Below are 23,226 nucleotides of genomic sequence, written 5' to 3' on the forward strand. Positions count from 1 at the left end.
GAAATATAGAACTGTGCATTGAAATAAAAATAAATTTTCAGGCTGCATGTAATTAACAGCACCATCAGAAGCTATTTTATAGACTGGTCTTTGCTGAATGGGCCTTTTAGAGCCAATAAATATGCAGTAAAGTGCTGAATGCACTGTGCTGCTGTGTGTCAACAAACTATATAGACTGTCACACATCTGTCCACAGATTTTGATCAACTAACAATCAGTTAATTCTCAGCATGCCCACAGTTTATGGCTATAGATATTTAATAGATAATCAATAGAAAATCAACTTTTTTTTATTTAGATTTTATTTGTTGTCCACTTAAGACCGTTAGAAGTAAAAAATGACGTTTACAGTGTACAATACAGTGTATAATTAAGTCTTACCCATAGTTATGTGACAGCTTTTATTTCCACTCCGACAATTAAACATATCATGAAGACTTCCAAGCATGGGAAATTTCCTGTAAATAATGTTTATATTTCTATTACCTAAGAGGATAAGAGAAAGATAAGATATGCTTATACAGTATATTGAACCAAGAAGATGACCACTGTGTATTTATTGCTAAGGAATAGAATTTCCAGATGCTGTGTGATATGAGCAGTTCTGTTTGGAAATACCTAATTAATATATTCAAGATTCATGCTCAAAAAATAATGTAAATTCTACAGTATCTCTGCTATACTTTTCTAACTTCTCACTCTATTTATTTTCTTTACAGACCCCCCATCTACCCCTTGGTCACCTTCCCGACACTTCAATGAGGACAGAAACCTGCCTCGAACTGGGAACATGAAGGGCTTATCGGGCAGCCGTGGCCAGCATCATCAGCTCCCCTTGCCTCACACCCCGTGTGGCCTGGTGGAGTTTGATCGACCTCATGACATTCATGGCGTTCACTCGTCTGACATCCGTCACACGTACCTGCTCAGCCCCACAGACAGCTGTGCCATGGACTACCAGCACCACCAGCGCTACTCTCCTCGTAGCTCCATTCACTCCGATTGCATGATGCTTTCACCAACAGTGCTGCAACCCACTGGCACTGCCGACCACATATCCAGCAGCACATTTCCCAGAATGCACTACGGTTCCCAGTACTATGACTCAGCCTCCCGAGACGACTGTGCAACCATCACCACGTCGGCCACTTCTGCTGCTGCTGCCTCATCATTTGCCTCTCATCATGCTGTTAGCAAGAGCAATCGCATCCCCGCCAACCTCCTGGATCAGTTTGAGAAGCAGCTTCCAGTGCACCGCGATGGTTTCCACACATTGCAGTACCAGCGTGCTTCCGCTTCCGAGCAGCGCAGCGAGAGCCCTGGACGTATTCGCCACCTGGTGCACTCTGTCCAGAAACTCTTCACCAAATCCCACTCCCTGGAGGGCTCATCCAAGATGAATGGTGCTAAAGGGGAGGGTGGTGCCCATCACCACCACAGTGGCCACCACTCATCCAAACATGGAATCAAACACAGCAAGAGCAAGGAACGCAAGCATCGCTCAGGCAGCTGGTGGAGCTCTGATGATAACCTGGACAGCGATGGCACTTTCCGCGCTCCTGGCGGTATGAGCCGGCATCATGCAGGCCATTGTGTCTCTGAATCTGTACGCCCTCACTTTGGTGACCACTCCCTCAAAACCTCCAAGAGCAGCAATGATGTAAAGTGTTCAGCTTGTGAGAGCCTTGCTATGCCTCCAGAAGGAAAGTTCATGAAAAGGAGCTCCTGGTCCACGCTCACTGTTAGCCAGGCCAAAGAAGCATACCGAAAGTCCTCCCTCAACCTGGACAAACCCACAGTCCATCAGGATCTAAAGTCCTCGCTACGTGCCAGTCACTATCTGCAGGTTGGTAAAATATTCAGATCATCCTGGGCTGCAAATATGACATAACTGTGATTGGATTAGGTTTTCAGATACCAGCATTATGAATATCAGCAGTAATTAAAGTAATTTAATTAATTTCCCTTTTAATTGGAACATTTTTAGGTTATTAGGTCAAAAATTTTTCCTTCATCTCCATAGTATACACTGTTGTGAAATGTAATGATAAGCACTGTAATATTTTATAATTTTTAGATCATTTTTCATGTAGAAAGGAACAGGTTTATTTGCGTGTTGAGTTGTGTTTATAAAACAGGTAGTGATTTGATAGTGGATGGTTATTCTGGCTATTCAAGTAATATTATTATTACTTGGTTATTCACACTGGGTTTTTGATATTGCAGGTTAGAAAGATATTTCAGCAAACTGGACAACACGCTTTACTGAGCCAATGCCTTTCTACAGCCAAAGTAAACAAATATGCGGTCTGTGTTTATGCTTTCTGCAACTACTTGGTGGAACGTTGCCTGTCTTGGTTTGTGTTGCCTTCTAGCACTTCTTTGGGATTTCTGTGTTTCTTGACTGAGATGCCAAGGCCTTTTGATTGTCAAAATGGGACATTGTTTTTGGAGAATGTTGGTTTGAGTGAATCGCCATTTTAATTTCTTCCTAATTGGCTTTGAGTGCTCTTCTGAATTGATATAGCAATGGAATTATATTTATATATATATATATATATATATATATATATATATATATATATATATATATACTTATATATATATATAAATATAAGTATATATATACATATATATATATATACATATATATATATATATATATATATATATATATAGTATATTATTGTTATAATAATAATAATTTACTACCACATCATTGATTTCAGTGTACCAACATATTTAGTAATGACTTCACATTTTCTATAACACTGCAGCTGAGGTGCAATGACTTAATTATCTGAAATGTAATAATATTTTAAACCCAGTTGTTCTTGCTTTCCAGTAATTTATTCAAAAACAAATTGTAAAGCAGACCATCATAAAAATATTGTAACAGCTATAAAGTGGTATTAATTTATTTTGTATTAGAGTCATCTGTAGATTACTAGGAAGAACAAATATTCCTTAATTGATTATTTGTGTGTGGTATTTGGCAGGGTGCTGATTGATGTGCTGATCGAGCCACTCTTTAAGAGCCAACTGGACCATTTCAATATGCTTTTAAAAGAATGTATTTTAAAATAAATTATAATTTCCTATTCCAATTAATTACATTAAGTTATCTGGCAGATGCTTTTTATCCATACGGACAAAAAAGCAAATGTTTTGAGACTGGTATTTTCTGCGAGATTCAAAAGAGTTTATAAGGATATTTATGTTTAGGTGCTCTCAGATACTGTAGGCATAAAAAATGTAACTGTGGTATTGCAATGTGAAATAGCCCTTTAGTTTTCCTGAGATTACACCCCCTTTATTCATGACCCAGGAAGCCAGTCATAGCTCTATAACTGTACCTACATAGCAGTTACTCCTGGGAGCAAAAATAAAGGAAATCTGATGAAATAAAGTCAGTGATGTATGCTGCTTTAGAATATTAGATCAGTTCTACCTGCTGATCTATTGTAAGCCTGAGATTTATTAGAACTGATAAATGTTACTGTTGCTGGTTAAGGTTCAGTCTTTTACAGTATCAGATATGATTTATCATTCTGTGTGATAACACTTGTGAATCTTAATATTTGTCAATTTCACTCGTTTTTCAGTTTTTGCCATGATTTATGACTTCACTATTTCAACTGCGAGCGTTATTAATGTTTGACAACCTCACACAGACTGAAATAAGCTTTAAGGCACTGCTCTTTTTTCAGCACATTTTACTAGTCTAGGTCATGCATTAGAAGCTATTTTAATAGTTAATGTAATGAAGATGATAGATTACCTGATATATTAAAACCAGGGTCTAAACTATAGTGTTATTGAACATTCTAAAGAAAAGTAGCCAAATAGTCAAATTTGTCAAAGAACATCACAGCAATGTTCTTCCCGTCTAACTGAGGTCTCCCTTTACTGAATTCTAGTCAGCTTCCAATTAATCACACATTTCCTGTAGCTTATCTCACTTGCTCTATTTAAGGACTCACATTCTCACAAGTATTGTGAAAACTCGCCAATCTCTTAGTAAGGCCAAGCCGTGTCATTATGTTTCTGGACTTTTCTCTCAACTCTGTTTTGGATTTTCCTTGAGCATTGTGTCTTTTTTTCTGGTACCTTTCTGCTTATTTCTCTTTTTTTTATTTTGGTCTGTGTTTTTGGATGCTGTGCAGATTGGGCTTGATTTTTGATAAAGTTGTGTGTAAATGTTTAAGTTAGCCAAACTGAACAAACGTGTTCTCAACACAGATCATTTGCCTGTACTGTACTGTAGTTATGCCTACAAATGTCCATAAAAATGCATTGAAATCAAGGTAATGTCTGAGAGGCAGAAGCAGAAATGATTTGGATTCAGTTCTATGTTAATTTTTTTTATGCTGGCTCATTTAAAGAACATATTATTAATATATATTCTTTAATTATTGACTCTAATATTAAATGATGACTGGCATTTACAAAATGTTCTCAAAGACCCTGACATGCCATGAGTGAACCAGCATAAGCATGTGTTTTTGACAGAGATTACAAAATGCTGTTTTGTAACAACAGTATCATTTTAATGCATGTTGTTAGAGCATTATTCACAATCTTCCAACTTAGAAGACCCTATACAAGCCTGCCAAGGAGCAGCTACACAATAAAAACCACAGCAATTCAATACACCTTCACAAACTGAACCAGCAGAAAGTTCAAATGGAAATATATGAACTGCAGTTATACAGGCTTGCACGCCAAATCTCAGCAACAATCTTGCCAGAAAAGAGAAGTGCAAGGGCATACTGAGTCAATATGCTTTGCATTCATCAGTTTACCCCCTCATACAGTAAAATTACCCTGTTGTCTGATAACGTAGTGTAATGGCTATTGCAACATTTCCTCACCAGTCAAGCAACCCAACTATCATATTGCTGGTGTTGAGGGAATTAAAAAAAAATGGTTTAAAAAAAAAGGGGGGCACAACCTCCTTGCAGTAAAGCTTATCTTTTGCTGCTTTCCAAGACACACAGTCGAGGATTACATAGAGAAGGCACTGAAACTTGTTATCGTCAGACCTTCCACTTCTGTGGTAGAAGCTTGCTTTCTCTTCATAGAGAATAAAGTGGGACTTAGGCCATGCATTGATTACAGGGGTTTAAATGCAGTAACAGTTAAATATAGTCATCCCTTTCCATTCTCAAATACAAAATTGGTGCTGTATCTGTGCAGAGCCAGTGTTTTAATTTGCTTTTGTGAAGGAGATGATCTAATAGTGTGTTTATCAATAATAATGGATAGATACATTGAATATTTGATGAAGGTATATGGTGTGGTCAGTGCCTCCTATGTCTTTTAGATGTTCATTAATAACTTACTCCACAATGTATTTTAATTAGATGATATACACAGCGTACTGTCAAGACACCCACTTCGAATACTCACCAGCTAAAAACCTGTGACAACTAAGCAAAACTCTAATAAAGCTCAGTGACCCTGAGGTACATTAACCTACTGACTAAGTGCAAAGAACATTGAGACATATACACTGTCTCACCAGTTTAATAGTATCTGGGAAAAACAGGTTGCATCCCTAGTCAGCTGGTATGCCTAGTCGTTCAATCCAGTTGCTCCAGAAGTCCTTCCATTAAACCTCCTGTGATCATGTCCTTGCAAATCCAAGTCATCCCTTACATTGCCTTTTCATTCCCCTATAAACATCCTATAAATTCTTGTTTAGCGTGTTTGTGCTACTTTAGTTTTATTTCTACCATTCATTTATCCTCAGTAATTGTGGATAACATGCTGGTCAGGGTCATGGTGGAGCTGGATGATCTACATATGGTTACATAAGTAGTTTTCCCAATAATGGGTCATAAGTACAAATAAATTTTGTGTATATGTGATTAGCAATTTATCTAAATTGTGAGTTTTAAATATCTTTGTTGTTGTTGTTGTTCTTCTTCTTCTTCTTCTTCTTCTTATTATTATTATTAGTAGTAGTAGTGGTAGAAGTAGTAGTAGTGGTAAAACATTATTGGACTGTATTTCCTGATAACTTCTTAACACAAACAGCTACAGTGAATATCAGATCAGACTGTAGACATCTAGCTAACCTAAAAATTTTAAACCAAGGTCAAAGTTCAAAAATGTCCAACTGTCTCTTTGTTTAATGTGTATGCCCTAGTCATACATATTTAATACCATATGCCAAGCAGGTAGAGGACATTTTATTATGTAAAATATGTAAATACACTGAGATCACTGAAGGTCAATAGTGTAAAAGAACAATGTCCTGAAGTTCTTTACACCACTGCTCCTGGATAAGTAGGAAATTAAAAATGTTGCCATGTTTCTCTGTAGGCATGTTGAGTGTGTTGGAAAACAAGGAAGGTAATTGTCTGGAAAGTGAACTTCAACATCTGGCTAACTTCCTCAATTGCAGAAAGAGCAGCCTCAATTTACACTGCAGCACTTAAATGAAAGCCCTCCTGCTATGAGGAAGCATAGAAGCGTGTTTATTAACAACAGAGAAACTAAATACAAAAGCCATAGCCTTATTACGAAAGCACCACCAGAATCGGTTTAAACAAGTCTACATCACTATCCACAAAAGTGTCATCTTACTTAAATAGTTCAAATTGCCAGGTGTAAAAATAATAATAATATGTTGCGTGTATGTGTGCCGTATTGAAGCTGATCATTGTGCTGTGGTGGGTGATATAGAGGGACACATATCAACTGCATGGAGGGTATTTTCTTTTTGTGAAATAAAGTCAGCATAACTGTGTGATGCAGGAGGATTCACAGCTGTCACATTCTCTGTATACTGCCAATATTGCATTCTCACACCATACCACTGAGAGCTAGCACAGGCATGTTTGGTTTTGGTTTTGATTTTGGCTTCGCTGTTTTCAGCTGATTTTCCAAAAGTTTTCCAGACACCATGTGTTCCTACCACTTGTCCCTTGTTTTCTTGTTTTCCCTGCTCTAGCACACCAGATTCAGCTAATTAGCTAACTAGCAGCCATTTCTAAGTTGATGTGTGTGTGTGTGTGTTAGAGCCAGATGGGTTTCTCCTGGACCAGGGTTGTGGTCTAGTGCCGTACAAAATGATACAAAATGGCAGGCTGGGCATGTTAGTGTCTTGTTTCATTTCTGCCATTTTTGGTTGTTTGGACAACATAAACAGCAAAGCCATTTTCTTGCATGACTGCTATAGCAGGCATAGATACCTGAGACCTGAGCAATGGAGAAGCTGCACCTTTACTTTTACTGGAGGCATCTGCTTTGTACACTTTGTAACACTCTGAATTAGAAAAACATTTATTTCAGTGTAAATATGTGCATGAGCATGAATATAGGAATGAATTTCAGAGGAAATATACTATATAAAATCAAAACCAAAGCCATGGGAGCTGTGATGGGACAAATTTTTTATTTAATCATTTATGGCACAATCTGTCATCAGTCAATCTCCCCATATCAGTTACATTACCATCAAATATCTATATGTCAGTTTCACAGAAAATTATTACAGTAAAATTCTAGTAATATGTGAGAATTATATCTTATAAATCCAGGTCAGACCTTCTTTTTCTCCCAAATCTTTAGTATTTAACATGCTGTCATCTCGCGATCCCAGAGCTCAGACTGCAGCTAACTGGCCTTCAAACAGAAATTACATGATCCTGATTTTATTTTAAATTGTTTATTCCTTTTTTGAACATCAGTATACTGCATTTACTGCACAACACTTGTTATTTAATCAGCTGCACTATTTTGACCAAATATTAAAAAATAATCAAGTCAATTGATTATGAACAATGACTTACTCTGTCATTGTAAAATAAGTGCTAAAACTGAAGGAAAATAAGATTAAAAAAACTTCCATTTTACCTCTCCAGTTGTTCTCCCCCACTTTCACACAATGCCAGTTAACCACAATAGCAGTTAAACATAAAAATAAAATTATAAATACAGCAGCATTACAGCAAGTTCTTCCATTTTTGTGATCATTATATGCTAGTGATTTATTAAAATACTGTGTGTTTCCTTCACCTAAAATATTATAAACAGCCTTTTCAGATTTATCCACTTTTGAGAGCAGATTAGATAAAATGTTCAGTGGTCAAAAATGCTGTTAATGTAGATTAGCCCTTAGTTGAACTATGAAATCACGTTCCTTGAGCACTGATTAAAATGGCTGTAATAAAGAATAATGACATTAATCAAATTCTTTCAGGCTTCAGGGACTCAGAGCGAGACCACTTTTATGTTCTTTTATCACACACACCTGAGTCATGAAATAGAGACTGTTGGAAAATTGAAACAGAAAAACAGCTTTTTGATACAACTCAGTTTTCTGCTAGCTAGTTAGCTACAAGCCAAATAATTATTTACACCATATGTGTTGGGAAAAAATTTCAAAGAAAATATGCATAGAAATATGCAAAGAATAATCAGTGCAGTTAATAAATTCAACAGCAAATATACTCCTCCCCTTGTGCTGCAAATAGCCACGTCTGTGAGTATTGATTTATATTTCCAGTCATTAAGTGCAGTCAGTAAGAGCTTGAAAAATTAAGAAAAGGAAGGCTTGGTTCTTCGCCTAAACTGGTGAAAGAGTGCAGTTGGTTGCTATGGATTATACACCTCTATCCAATGCTGCTCCTATACTAAACTGTACACTGTATCATTAAGATGGCCAGTGCCAAGAAGCAAGTGCAAGCACATGGTTAGTGTCCAGCTTTGGCTTCCAGCGAATTCAGACACTAATTGCGTCAGTGTGAGGTCTTGCAGTGTGGCTCGTTCAATCACTCTGTATATTGTGAGGGGATTAGGGATTTGTTTTATGAAAAAGACAACCCAGCTAACGTAACAGACTAAAATGAGAACATCACACAAACAAGCCAGTGGTATGTAGCCACAATCCCATTAGCTTGCCAGAGGGTGGAGGATGTAGAGGAACCAGACACAGGGCAGAGAGTTAGGTTTGAAGAGAGATGAACTGGCCCAAGCCCCAGTGTTGTGTGTTAGCAATCCAACTAATGTAGCAGGATCGGCAGTGAACTGTGTACAATATGGTGAGAGAAACCTACTGTGTATCTGTGGCAGTGTGTAGCCATAGATCCTGCTAATGGGTTAACAATGGGGAAGAAATCTCTGATTAGAAAATGCTGAGGGAAGACAAGACCCAGTGGAGAGAATGAGGGATGAATGTAGAGAAATCTGACCCTGACCCTAGTAATCTCAGGATGAAAGCACACAATAAGACAACGGAGAACCATGTTAGTGGCATGTATTTCCACATCCACTGGTTGACTAGACAGAGGGAATTGTGGAGAAGATGCTTGAAGATGACTCTAACCCAGCAGGGAGAGAGAGAAATGTGTTCCACAGGGTTATTATTATTATTATTATTATTATTATTATTATTATTATTATTATTATTATTATTAATAATAATAATAATAATAATTTAATTCACTTCTTTAAATGGTTGAATTTTGGTTTTTATTTTTTTCAACATCCCAGTGCCATTGTCAGTTGATGCTAGTAGCATCTGTCAGAGTGATATTTGTGATATAATTAGCCGATTAGGAAAAAAATCTATATGATGCAGTATCTTTGCACACTGGCATAAACAGTGTTTTAATGTCAATCCTTTAATATGTTAAGGAATGCTTCTGTCAAACGCTAACGTGTGGAATACAGCCAAAACACAGATAAAGATGAGCCTAATGAGCGATGCCTGCCTTGTTAATCACTGCATCAGCTGATGAAAGGGCAAAATCTGTAACCTTCCTTTATTGCTGTGTTTAAACATGATTCATTTGGTTTCTATACAACTGCTGCATATCATTATAATATTCTAGTGGGAGCAGCAAAATGCATAGAACAGCAGATTACTGTCAGTGATGCCAAAGCTGATAAAACTTTGAAGCAAGATATAAACAAGCTGCCTAATTATCTTCCTGAGTTGCAGTGATTTGAGCATAGGGCTTTTCAGAGATACTGCTAGTCTTTCATGGTCCTTTCTCCACACTGTGCTATGTGGTGGGATTTTATAATATATATAGTCCACATTGGCCACATTTAGAAAGCTTTTAATCTATCAGGCTGAAATACTGGCATACCATACATTTCTGCTTCAGTTATAGTATATTATATTCAGTTATATTAAGATAATATAGAGGACAAGACATTAATATAAGACATATGGTAACCACTAAAAGTCTTTTCATTACTGATCAGGGACTGGGAAGGTAAAAGTGATTCTGTTATTAATTTAAGTGTTACAGCAAATGAAGTTGATTTGAATGGATTGTACATGTCAGCATTTTGAAGAAAAGCTCTTGTCTGATAAAAATTCGCTTTGTTCACTGGGTCAGCTCCTGGTTGGTGCACAGACAGATTATAGAGCCTGCTATATTAAAAGGATCTACAGATCTTGATCTTCATATTTTAACCTTAAACAGGCAATACATGATTAACATGATATATTTTTAAACGGGTTCAAACTGTAAAGGCTTTGTAATGCATGAAGTCCAGTGTGAAGTGTGAAGTACTGAGACGTAATCTGCTTGACCCATGCACACTGACCAGAAAATGCTTTAGCAGTGAAACTGTGGTCATGTGACTGAAGCCTGCAGCTGACGGGACAGAAGAAAGCTGTCCTACCCACTCAACAAATTAGGTGATTACTTAAACCATTGCATCACTCATGATCCCAAAAGCAGCACTTTCCTTTTTTTTTTTTTTTTTGAAAACTACATACATTCTGTCTATGGCTGGCACACACCTTATAACCTGTCACTATTTGGCCTTCTCCACATAAGATAATACTTATGTCACAAGAGCATTTGATATCTGAGAAAACAGCCACAGTTGTGTCAGAGTATGCAGCAGAAAATATGGCAGAATATCTATGACGGTATATACACAACAGCAGGAGATTTCTTGGCTACTAAAAATTCTGCAGATCCAATGTTCAGTAAAGTTGAATAATAAATAATTTGCTCAGTTCTACCACCTTCTGTTGTACTCATGTACAGGTCAACCAATCCGTTTCCTAGCATTGTCTCTCCTATGCACTGAAATGAATCAGAATAAGAGCGTCGCTTCCCACGAGCATGTGTTTTATCTTTAATCTTATTATCTTTAGTCTAATTAAGAGTGCTGGAGAGTACTGCTTTTTTCTTTTGACAATTCTTCGCATCTGGAGCATCCTGAAAGCTTTTGCATATGCATGATATGCTAAAGTGAATGATTCATGTGCAGCTGCTACAGCCACATCCTACATATAAGCTTGTCTGTATTCTTTTAAAATGAACTCTAAAACTGTGAATGGAAGAAAAAAAAAATAGTAGTTCTGGCGAGTTACAGCAACTTTAGCCTGTATCACTGAAGTGTTTTGAATATTGATGCTTGCATTGGGGAACTTTCAGAAACAATAATAAATAATGTGGTAGCTGTCATCAGAGAAATGGTCTACACAAAATACAAAATGTTAATACATGATTACCACTAAATTGACTCAGGAAAACAGCAGGGAACAGTGTGATGCAGTTTGTGTTTTTTTATGATTCTTCAAATCCCATGATTGAGGTTACAGAGCTTGGATTATACTGTAAAAGCCTTTCACCATTTTTAGAAACAACTGACAATTTGCTTTTTGATGATATCTGGTCCAGTTCCTCCATTTGAGAATCTCCAAATGTTCTTTTTATAAACTAACCATCACTGAACAGCAAAAACCCAGGCATTGTCTTTTGATTATTTGTAACAGCTTTAGAACAACGGCAATGTGAAATCTATGTGCAAAATGGCTGCTACAAGCAAGTATAATTCTCCTACTGTGACACATTTGTCACATAAATTAATCTCTCATAAAATTCATACAAGTAACAGCAAACAGGGATGATTTGAATCGACCCTGCATGACAGTATTGTGAAGAAAAGCTACTGAGTGACAAAGATATGCTTTGTTCTGTAGCTCATACTCAGAGTGCTTCAGCTCCTTTTGGTCTACAGACTGATTACAGAGCATGTCCTATGATATAGGATCTAATGAGTTTTAAACTGTCATGAATAAACTAATAACAGCTTCCCAGTTTATCATTTTGTCCTATTTGCACGTTGTCCTATTCGCAACACCTTCATGTCATTATTAATTTTTTATTCTATTTTATTTCATTTAACATACCCTCATTAACTTGCCCTCACGTTTTTCTCCTGGGTTGAATCTCCATGGCTATATTAAAACTTTTTCAGTTCATCTGAACTCTGTATTTACTTTTAGTGATTTGGCAAATCTTCAGAGTGACTCACAATCATGCAAGCAGATGAAGGTGTAAATATGCACACTGCATATATATATATATATATATATATATATATATATATATATATATATATATATATATATATATATATATATCATTTATTTCAACAACAGTCTCTACTCTGCTGGAAAGGATTTTCACTTAATTTAGGAATGTGGTTTTGAATATTTGTTCATTCAGCCACAAGAGAATTGTTGAGGTCAAGTACTGATGTTGGGTGAGGAGTTCTGGCATACAGTCAGTGCTCCAGTTCATCCCAAAGGTGTTCAGTGGGGTTAAGGTCAGGGCTCTGTGCAGGACACTCGGGACATTCTTCCACCCCAACATTGGCAAACCATGTCTTCATGGAGCTTGAATTGTGCACAGTGGCATCATCATGCTGGAACAATTTAGGCCCTGTAGTTCCAGTGAAGGGAAATCCTAAAGTTACGACATATAAAGACATTCTAGACAGTTTGACTACTGATAGAAAGGTTGTGAGTTTGAATCCCATGACCACCAAGCTGATGCTGCTGGGCCCTTAACCCTCAGTCATATAAATGTAAGTTGCTCTGAATAAGAGTGTCTGCCAAATGTCATAAATGTAATGTAAATGTTGAAAAAGTGATAATTAGAATTGGATGTAGTATGAAAATACAGTGTATGTAGTTCTGAAGCATGGTATAAAGCCCTTAAATGACTAATGCAAGGAATATCTTTAATCTTTCTCTTGCTTCAATGCGAAGTGATTTTTGGTATGGACCTGTCTCAAGCTAGTATCCAAGTTGCCAGCTAGATAGGATGCTGTTAATGTACATTTACTAACTGATTTCCAAATGAAGTTAAAGATCTTACTGAGAACCTAACCATGCCAGTTTGGTGGTTCTGGCTTTTTAACTCATGACCTTCCACTCAAGCCTCAAACACAAATTCATCACTTCCCCCTGAACAGATATGGTTCTGTCCATAGTGCAAATCCTTGCACTAAAAATTGGCTATTATGCATGTCTCCAAGGGCAAATACATTTCAGAAAAACATTTTTACTTACTTTACTCCTCCCCTTGTGCTAGTCATATATGGCATCCTCTTTTGTGTCATAAATGGATGTCAGAGAGGCATGTTGATAACAGTATTGGCATGTAGAGCAGTATGTACTTGGCTTCATTGCCACGCTTCTGGAAACAAATTGAATATTTGCCAGAACATTTAGTCATAATATTAACATCACATAGTATACTGGAATATGAAACCACTTATCATAGAAGAGGCACTTATGGGGAAGAGTTCTTCTTCTCACTCTGAAAAAAGAACAATGAAAATATTAGACATGCACATGAACACACACACTGGCTCCTGAGTGGAGACTTTTTTTTGAAAAGCTTCCTTCACAGCACATGGTAATTGGCTGCAACTAATTTGAGCAGAAATTAATAATTAATAAATACATTAATATAACACGGTGAATGCTTTCCTATGTGGAGTGATAACTGTATACTGGGGCAAAAATTTTACCTGAAATACACAAATCGAAAAAGAATTTAACAGATTACCATGATGTCTATATATAGAGGAGTACACCCAAAATGTTTGTCTGGATATACAGTTGTATGAACATGATTGGGTACCCCTGGCCACAATACAAATATTATTGATTATTGAACATTATTTATTAAGTAAACACATCTATAATAGCAAACAATTTTATTGTAAAAGAAGCATTTTTGTGTAAATGTTAAAATGCAATTATTAAGTAATTGAAAAAATAGTAAGTATTATAGTAAGAATAGTAATAACATGTGCCAAAGTTTGGGCACCCATCTAGTTTGAAATTGAGTAGTATATAACATTGTAATTATAAAATTAATAATAACAATTAGACAGTGTAATAAATTCTCTAAATTGCAACAATGTTGCTCCCTTTAAGCAGCAGATTGAGGACCACTTCCAGCTTACAATTTCTATTGTCTTGCTTGTCATTATGAACTGTGGGGTGTCAGTGTGGGAAACTGTGGAAGTCAATGTCAAATCTTGATGACTAAGAAAACTCTCAGTTAGAACTGGCCATATGTTCTCCAGAAATTGATTGCACAAATATGATCTGCATGTAAGAGTCATCAGAAGGAAATCTTACCCATGACCTCATATCCACCCCCCCACTCTACACCAGAGACATTTTGGAAACAAGAAGCATTATGACTATAGACTGATGAGATAAAAATTAAACTCTCTGGCCAGAATCACCAATGGAAAAAAGGACCAGGATTGAATGGAAAGAACACCTAGACAACTATTAAGCAAGGAAGTAAATCTATGCTTTGGGTTGTGTGGCAGCCAGTGGCATAGGAAACATAGATTTCAGTAAATATAAGCCATTTTAGTCAGTCAGGAAATTGAAGCTGAAAAAAGATTGGCTTCCATAACAAGACAATGAGCCAAAATGTACCTCAAAATCCATCGTGGGCTACTTTAAACAGTGCACTCTGGGGCTTTTGGATGGCCCTCACTTGAATATTAAAAATATGTAGCTACATGTACATGCAAGACAGCCAAAAAAAAGTTTACATTAATATTCATTAATACCTTAATACATTAATAAAATTAACTGAAAATTAATTGAATTAATATTTGCATCCCTTACTGTGTGTTAACTAGCTTTCTTCTGTATTAGTCAGATGACGATAGATATTCTGTATAAAGTGGAGATTCTTATTAGTAGGAGAAACTGTGTTTCGTATGAAGCTTCTAGTGAAAACAAAGAGTACAGTTAAGCTGTAAGACTTTCCCAAACGATAGAAAAAAAAGGTTTATTGTTTCAGGATCTCTAAGGGATATTTTACATAAATGCAAACAAATCATTTTTTTAGTCTCCAGGACCTTTTAACAATATTCTGTTTCTCTGGGTATTGACTGACCTGAGACAAAAAATCCCAAGAGTACCAATATTACAGTGCAAGAATCCCAAAGAATACCAATAAACACATTTAGGGCCATACCAATTACAGATTTTCCAGGAGCCAGACCCATGAGCACAATATTGCCCACACAGTGAGTAGGATGGTGAAGGAGAGAAAAACAAGCTCAAAGATCACTGTTCTAGAATTGTTTTAGACAGTAGTTGATTGTACTTGTAGTGAAATTTAAAAATGATCTGTTAAAACCATCCCACTTTCACTGAGTTTTCAAGCATTGCCAGAAAGAACCATTTCCCAAGAGCATCTACAGTGCCTGAACTTCACTATCATTAGAACTACAGCTGCCATATTTCGTCATGATTAAACAGGATGTTTGGCAACAAAATCATACAACTGCAACTGTAAAATATCAAGGTAGGCCTCTTGTGAATGAAGCTCTTGTGAATTCATTGATGGCATCATGAATTCTGCTTGCTCCCAGGATATTTCTACCCAAAACCTGGTTGTCTTTTCCTGAAGTGAAAGACTTGGCCACAGAGAAAGAGAAAGTGCTGTCAACAAGATGTTGAGCCAGATATACTTACAAAAAAACTGAAAGTGAAGTCCACATATAACAATTTAGAATATAATGAAGCTAAAAATGTTCTGCATGAAGTTGTGGACCAATATTCTTCTACAAATGTCTCCACCTTTGTAGATATTACATTGCTATTGCACTGTCCAGGACGTTGACAATATGATTGTGATAAAAGATATGATTGTGTGATGTGTCTCACATAGATGAGACACCTTGCAGCCTCATGGACCGATCAGGCCTGCTGAGACAAGGGCTGTGATGTTGCAAGTGAACAGTTTGGACAGAGTCTTTCTGTCTTTCTGATTGTGCATGTGCAGTTAAATGTGTATGTGTGTTCTGCCTAGCTAGTGGCAAACTGGGTGTGTTTGGAGAGTTATAGGTATTTTTGCATTTGCATTTCAGACTCTGCTAAATTTGGCAAGGGCAAGCGGATCGATGAATCTGCATCTCATCCTGGTTTGTGTAATTACAATAGATTGGTGGCTATTTATTCTGTGATCCATTTGAGCTGGTGCTTTCATGTACATTGCTATGAGATTTCTTCCTTTATATGTGTATAAAGGAAGAAATTTGATAGCAATATATATGTGTACACTTAAAAAAATTACTCTTTGAATGAACTTAATTATATCATGGGAAGAATTTCCAAGTAAATTAAAGGTTTTCTTTCAGCATTAATGAATTTTGTTGGCCACATCATGTGCTTAGGTTCAGTCAACTTAATTAATTAGGTTTTATTTAACTTATTTACTACAGTTGGTTCCAACATATTTTAATAGTGTTGAACCAACTTAAATGAACAGGGTTGGTACAACAAATGTAACAGTTGTAAATGAAGTTGATCCAACCCAAGTAAATTTAGTTGGCACAACAGAATTGCCTAATGCATTTACATTCCTGGCATTTTAGCAGACACCCTTATCCAGAGCAACTTACATTTTTATCTCATTTTATACATTTGAGGATTAAGGGCCTGGGTGGACCTGGGATTTGAACTCACAACCTTCCCATCATCAGTGCAATACCTTAACCACTAAGCCAGCACCACTCCCAACTAATGGGGCCATTTAATCACATGGAAATTCTTTCCATGATTTAATTAAGTTCATTCAAAGAGTAACTATGATGTAAAAATAAAGTCAATATATTTAAGTGAAACTATCTGCAGCAGGGATCTTCAAAGTCCAGACAGGCCAGCAGATTCAAAAAATTACAAACTACAGTGGGTGTGTTTTTTAAAGTGTTGGTGAATTCAAAACTGTTCTGGACAAAATAGTTTAACAATATTTTACATTGCCAGTTGCTTGCAAAAACACAAGAAAAAGGAACAGTTTGTACAACTTTTTAAATGACAAAACTATGCAAGATGCCCGCCAAACGTTTGTCTTCTCAACAAACTGTGTTCTCTTCTCGCGATGTCTTCTCGTGATGCTCGCTTTGATATTTTCAGTTTCACGTAGTGAGAAGATCTCCTCAGTTTATCTCAACATGACTGAATCTAATAAATGTGAGGTTGTTGTATTTCATGCAAATACAACATGATTTAAACATGGTCATCTTGGAAACATGAAATTATTGTCTACAAAACACACGTTACACTTTCGTACATGTAACAGGTAGCCAGTTTCCTTTTTTTGAGTGTATATATTATATACAGTATATATTTTCAGTTTTAGATCATTTCTTCTTAATTGTGTATTAATTGAAAAAAGGTCTGGTGTGCATTTCAGACCAAATCACTTGTTGAATAGGTCTGCTCTACATGTCTGTTTTGATATACACACACTGACCACTTTATTAGTAACACCTGCTTATTCATGCAATTATCCGGTCAGTCAATCATATGGCAGCTTTGACCATGCCATGGTTGTTGGTGCCCAGCAAGCTGCTGTGAGTATTTTAGAAACCTCTGATCTCCTGGAGTTTTTAGAAGCTACAGTCGATAGAGATTATCGGGAATGATGAGAAGAACAAAAGCATGCAGGTCCTTAACTGACTGTGCTCCAGGGGCCCCAGCTTTCTTACAAGCAAGAATATATGAAGGAAGGAATTTTTACTGTATTTGTGTATATACGTGTTTTATGTTTCCGTCAAGTGAACAATCACTATGATACAAAATATTTTAGCACAGAGAAAATGACCGCAGAACAAAATATAAAATTATGCACGAAAATGAAACGTGGATCCTAGCCTAGATTTCTTCAGACATATTTATTTAACGATAATAAGGAATTCTATGATATACATGATATTCTCTACAGCAGGCCTTGTTATAACTGTGCCTTGAAAAAAGAACATTTAGATGAAGGGTCAGTCTGTGTTTATGTAAACATTTTAAGCTTTAAATGTCTTTTTTTTTTTTTGCTTTTCCTGTAACTAGATCTACTTCTGTGAAATAATCTACTGCCAAGTCCTTCTCAAGCACATTAAATAGCAGACATGAAGCATAGCAGCCATAAATCTCTACTGAGGAAAATTCATTTCATTAATTTCTTTTTCACTAATTTTACCAATCTTTTACTCAACCCACCAAAAACAGTTACACAATCATGCTAGAATAAATAATCAGTCTGAATGCATGTAGTTGTCTAATGTTCTGCAGCAGAAGGATAAATGACAGTGTGAATATGTGCCTGAGGTTTGAAAGGAGAAATGAAACAAAGCTGTCTGTCTGTTTGTTGCAAGAGAGTTAAACCAGTAACACCTACATATACAATGAAAGAGTGACAGAATGAGCAATGCAAAAAGATACACGACAAAGACATTCTGCTTCATTATCCACAGTGACAGTGAAACAACAACCACATAGCAACTCCATCTTCAGTAACCACTGGCCTAATTTCAGCACATTTTTTTTTCACAGCTTTTGTCTATGCCAACATCTAACACCGTTTTGCTCATGCGCAGCACAGTGGGGTGCCTACAGTGAATCCACCATGTCATTTTTAGTTATTTTTTCTTACTTGTGTTATTAATTGACAGAGGTCTGGTGGGCCATTTGAGACCAAGCCACTGCTCTACATGTATGCTGTGATATACACACACTGACTGTTATTAGGAACATGTATACATCTGCTCATTTTTGCAGTTATCCAATCAGCCAATCACGTGGCAGCTTTGACCGTGTCATGATTGTCATGTGCTCAGCGGGCTGCTTTGTGTATTTCAGAAACCGCTGATCTCCTGTGGTTTTCATACACGACATTCTATAGAGATTAAACAGAATGGAGAGAAAAACAAAATAGCAACCAGTAAGCTGCAGTTAAGAGGGCATTGTTGATGAAAGATCTCTGATGAGAATGGCCAGACAGATTTGACTCAAAGAGCGACTCTTTACAACCGTGACTAGCAGATAATGCACGTTTTGATATTCAGACAAGGTTTGTCCTGTTCACAGCTCTTATTAAATCGAGGATCTTATCCTCTCTTGAATTTCATCTCTGTATAGTTTAGAGTACTGTTGTTCTGTACATTTATCATTTAGTTTGTCTTAACCTTATTTATTTCTGCAGGGACTAATTTCCTTTGTTTTTTTGTTTCTAATCTCTGCACTCTTTGTTTTAATTAGCTAATACATTCTCACACACTAGTGTCTAGTTTTTGTTTGAGCTCAGCCACACTTGGAAACTATTAAATTTAGTCCAAAATATAGAATTTAGTTTAAATATAATAAATATAAGTTTAGTGTGCCTCTCATTTTAGTCCAACTTAAATGCCGATGTATTGCACATTTCTCATTCGCTTTATCTTACTTTTGCAGACTTCATAAAACATTTAGGTTTCAAACCTAGATCCACCTTAATGTCCTTCTTGAATGGCTGCATGTTTGACCAATGTGATACTCCCCTGTATCTCTATTTGTAACAGATGTCATCGCCTTTTTTTCACTCATCCATGATTTACTAATGTCCTTGTCTTCTTTGTACTCAGGTGCCTCAGGATGAGTGGAGTGGTTATCCGGGAATCGAGAAGGATGAGGAGATCCCATGTCGGCGAATGCGCAGCAGCAGTTACGTGAAAGCCATGGGGGATGATGAGAGTGGTGACTCAGACACCAGTCCCAAAACGTCACCTCAAAAATCTGTCCGTCCAGATGCCCTCGTTCTTAAATCCTCCATTCACAGACCTCATATAGACAGCCAAAGGTAGGACTGACACAGATTTTTCTCAGACTTTTTCACGAGATCAGATGAAGCTGACACATGTTGCGGAGTCTTTTTTATGATTATGTTTTCATGCCAAAATCAATTATCTTGCTTTGGCTGCAGATGTACTGTACAGTTTGACAAGGCAGCTTTTTTTTTATAGATAAGGGATGTGGACATATAGAGTAGCCTAAGGAGGCATGTGATGGTAGCAGTTCTTATCACTTCTATCTGCGCTGAGAGAGATGTCTGATAGCAGTTTGTTCTACAGCCTAGCAGCATAAATGTGATGGGAAATGCTTTCTAGGAAACATACACTGTACATTTAAAAGCAATACATTTCTGTTATAATACAATAGATGCATATATGTGTTATGTGTCATTGGTAATGTAACAGGATCTTCAGCCTATATGAAAATTCTGATGTGTTTGTTTTCTTGTTGCATTTCGGATGGATGAGTTTGCATTTGTTTCAGTGAGATCTGCACTGGGATTAAAACTGTGCAGTGATGGATGGTTTTTTTTGTTTTTGTTTTTTTACAGCCAGCAGGCAGACATTGTTTGCTTTAATGTATCTACAATTGTTGTTGAAAATTGTTGTAGCCACCAGCCATGCATGTGTAAAAGACATGCTGTTACATTAAGAAGGCATCTTTAATCTTTGGTGTTACACCTTCTCAGGTGTAGAATATGCAAAGTTTGATTGAATACATTAACTTAAATATAACACTTGTACAGAGACCAGAATATTGATGTCATGGATATTTATACTTATTAACAGTTCTTTTTCAGAGAACTTACAGTTAAGCTTCAATCCCTGTAGGTGAAGGAATCCCTCAAATGTGTGAAAGTTAACAGAGAAATTCCACAAATGTGTGAAACTTAGTCTGTTGAAGGCTTATATAATGGTGCTGCTGACTGGGATGGATCATTATCTCTGACCTTGCTGCATGTGTTGGGTGGAGATATTTTTATGAAAGGTTGCAGTCTGCAGGATATTGAAGCCTTGCTAGTAATTTGTCAGCAATGACTCATCTGAATATTCAGTAGATCGGAAGTGACATGAAGAAAGCCAAGAACAATCCAGCTTCCCTGCCCCACAATAAAGATTAATGGAGGAAGGTAACAAAAACTTGCAATCTCACAAGACTGCTAAAGATGGCAGGAGGCTCTGTAAATGAATTCATATTCATTGCTTGCTGTGGTACTTAAGATGACATCTTAGATGCCCTTGTGTGTTATGTGTACTTATATTGTGTGTGCCTATGACTCAGTAATACATAAATGATAACCTAAAATAAATTAAACAGTTAGTTACTTGGCTTTGTTGCCTTGTGAATACATTTTGAGGATGCACTAGTGTATTATAAAAAAGAGAATGCAGCCTATTACTATAGATGGAGAGAATGTGTTACACAGTCTGGGTTTGACAGCCTGGGATGTTTTAAAACTGAATCACTGCTCAGTACCAAAAATAATTCAGACCAAGCTTTCTAAGATGATGTAGTATCACCAAATTGGTTGAATCATTACAATCGCTGTTAAACATTAGTCAACTAACATTTTTACCCTGATATGAAATTTATAACAAATTGTCTGATCCATCGAAATGATTTGGGATTTGCTAAGGTCAAGTTGTTGAGAGATTAAGTCTTGAACTTAAAAACTAGATTAAGTCAAGTGATAAACCCAGCTAAGACGTTGTTTGCTAAAAGTATTATAAATGTTGTCTGAGATCACACTGACCTTGGTGGAATATACCACTGTTTATTCCTCAGAATCTTCACGTCTTTTATTAAATAATCTGGTAACCTTTTTCCTTTTCATGGTATACCATCATATAGATATACTGAATAATCACATTGCTTCAGTCCAATGGCTATGTCTGAATACTGTGTCTGCAGCTAAGATTATGTAAACTTACTATGGAACTAGGTATCTAAGCTGAGCTGAGTGATTAGATGCATTTTTTTTTCAAACTGCAGAGCTTTTTACAAAAAATTGAAAGAAATCAGGTTGGTGAAAAATAGTATCATGGCCTGCAGTTGCCTGCTTGTTCCCTTCATTTAGCCAAGGCTACCACTTGCAAACATCGAGAGATTTGCGCCCCCATCCCGGTGTGTCTCTGGACCCAGCGACCTCCTACCACCCTCCTCAATACCGTTCTCGCAACCAGAGCTACATGCGTGCGGTCAGCACCCTCAGTCAGGCAAGCTGCCTCAGCCAGGTGAGTGTGAGCAGGTTCTCATGCATACACACATTTTACACCATCAAGTCAGCAATGCATTGAAACCTGCTACACATTACTTCTCTCCAGATTTTCCCATTTGATTGTGATCCTGGGCATGGAGATTTGCATGTCAATTAGATAGGATATACCTGCCTTTAGATATGTGTGAATGTGCGAGTTACTCTGTGATACTCAAGCGTCCAGGGTGCATTCCTGCCTCATGCACAGTTTTCCAGGCTAGACCTCAGATGACCCTGACCAGCATAAAGTTGACCCTGACCCTGACCCAGCATAAAGTTGACCCTGACCAGCATAAAGTTCTTACTAAAGATGAATAAACAAATGAATCAATTTAAAAAATCTATCAGTGTATTTCTGCAATCCCCCTAAACCTCAGTGAGATCTATTACATTAGACAGAATAGTCCTTTGCTTGCTTCTCGGAAATTTTCTTAATCTTATCTTCTTCACTGTCACATTTTGGCTCCACAGTCACACAGCAATCCTAAGCTTCAACTATCACAAACACATGAGTCCATAAACTGATCAACAAAGCTAGCTGTAACTCCGGTTGTAAATGTATGGCTGGCTTTAATTCCAGTGTAAATGCATGCAAGTGTTTTCGTTTTCATATTTCAGAACTAATGCACATTTGATGATGTATAATTTTTATTTTGTTTGTAGCATAGTGCTGTTGTGTTATATATTTGTATTGCATGTACTGGTTACAGAACAGTTTATCAGCATTATGCATGCCTTTTTATCAAACTCGGTTCTTAATTAAGTTACATATGAATTCAACTGAGATTAAAACATGGCTATGAACACAAGATTATGTTTCCTGGATTAGGTAGGCATTTATATGCAATTACTTAGATACCTAGTTTACAAGAAAGAGTTAGAAAGCAGCTTGTATGTGGTGATGAGCAAGATAACAGAGCCAATAAGTTTGTTTTGCCAAGATTAATTTAGTGTCTTTATAGACTTTCTTTAGATTTGTAGACAGGATTGTTTCAAAGCTAACAATATTACTGCTTTGGATGGTGTTTACTAGATTCGGTTTTATGAA

General features: G+C 36.7%; 1 protein-coding gene across 4 annotated transcripts in view; it reads left to right on the plus strand.

Moving 5' to 3' along the window:
• The window catches only part of LOC131346091 (disks large-associated protein 2), a 127,005-nt gene that overhangs the window by 55,384 nt on the left and 48,395 nt on the right, over positions 1–23,226 (plus strand). For 3 of the 4 annotated variants that reach the window (XM_058379436.1, XM_058379435.1, XM_058379433.1), the window contains exons 2-5: positions 720–1,846; positions 2,227–2,292; positions 19,714–19,928; positions 21,999–22,155. In XM_058379436.1, the coding sequence (XP_058235419.1) occupies positions 791–1,846; positions 2,227–2,292; positions 19,714–19,928; positions 21,999–22,155 (1,494 nt within the window). In that variant the 5' untranslated portion in view covers positions 720–790. The remainder of the gene's footprint in view (positions 1–719; positions 1,847–2,226; positions 2,293–19,713; positions 19,929–21,998; positions 22,156–23,226) is intronic. The other variant, XM_058379434.1, reaches the window with a different exon arrangement.

This window comes from Hemibagrus wyckioides, linkage group LG25 (assembly GCF_019097595.1).
Source record: "Hemibagrus wyckioides isolate EC202008001 linkage group LG25, SWU_Hwy_1.0, whole genome shotgun sequence".
In the NCBI taxonomy this organism is placed as follows: domain Eukaryota; kingdom Metazoa; phylum Chordata; class Actinopteri; order Siluriformes; family Bagridae; genus Hemibagrus; species Hemibagrus wyckioides.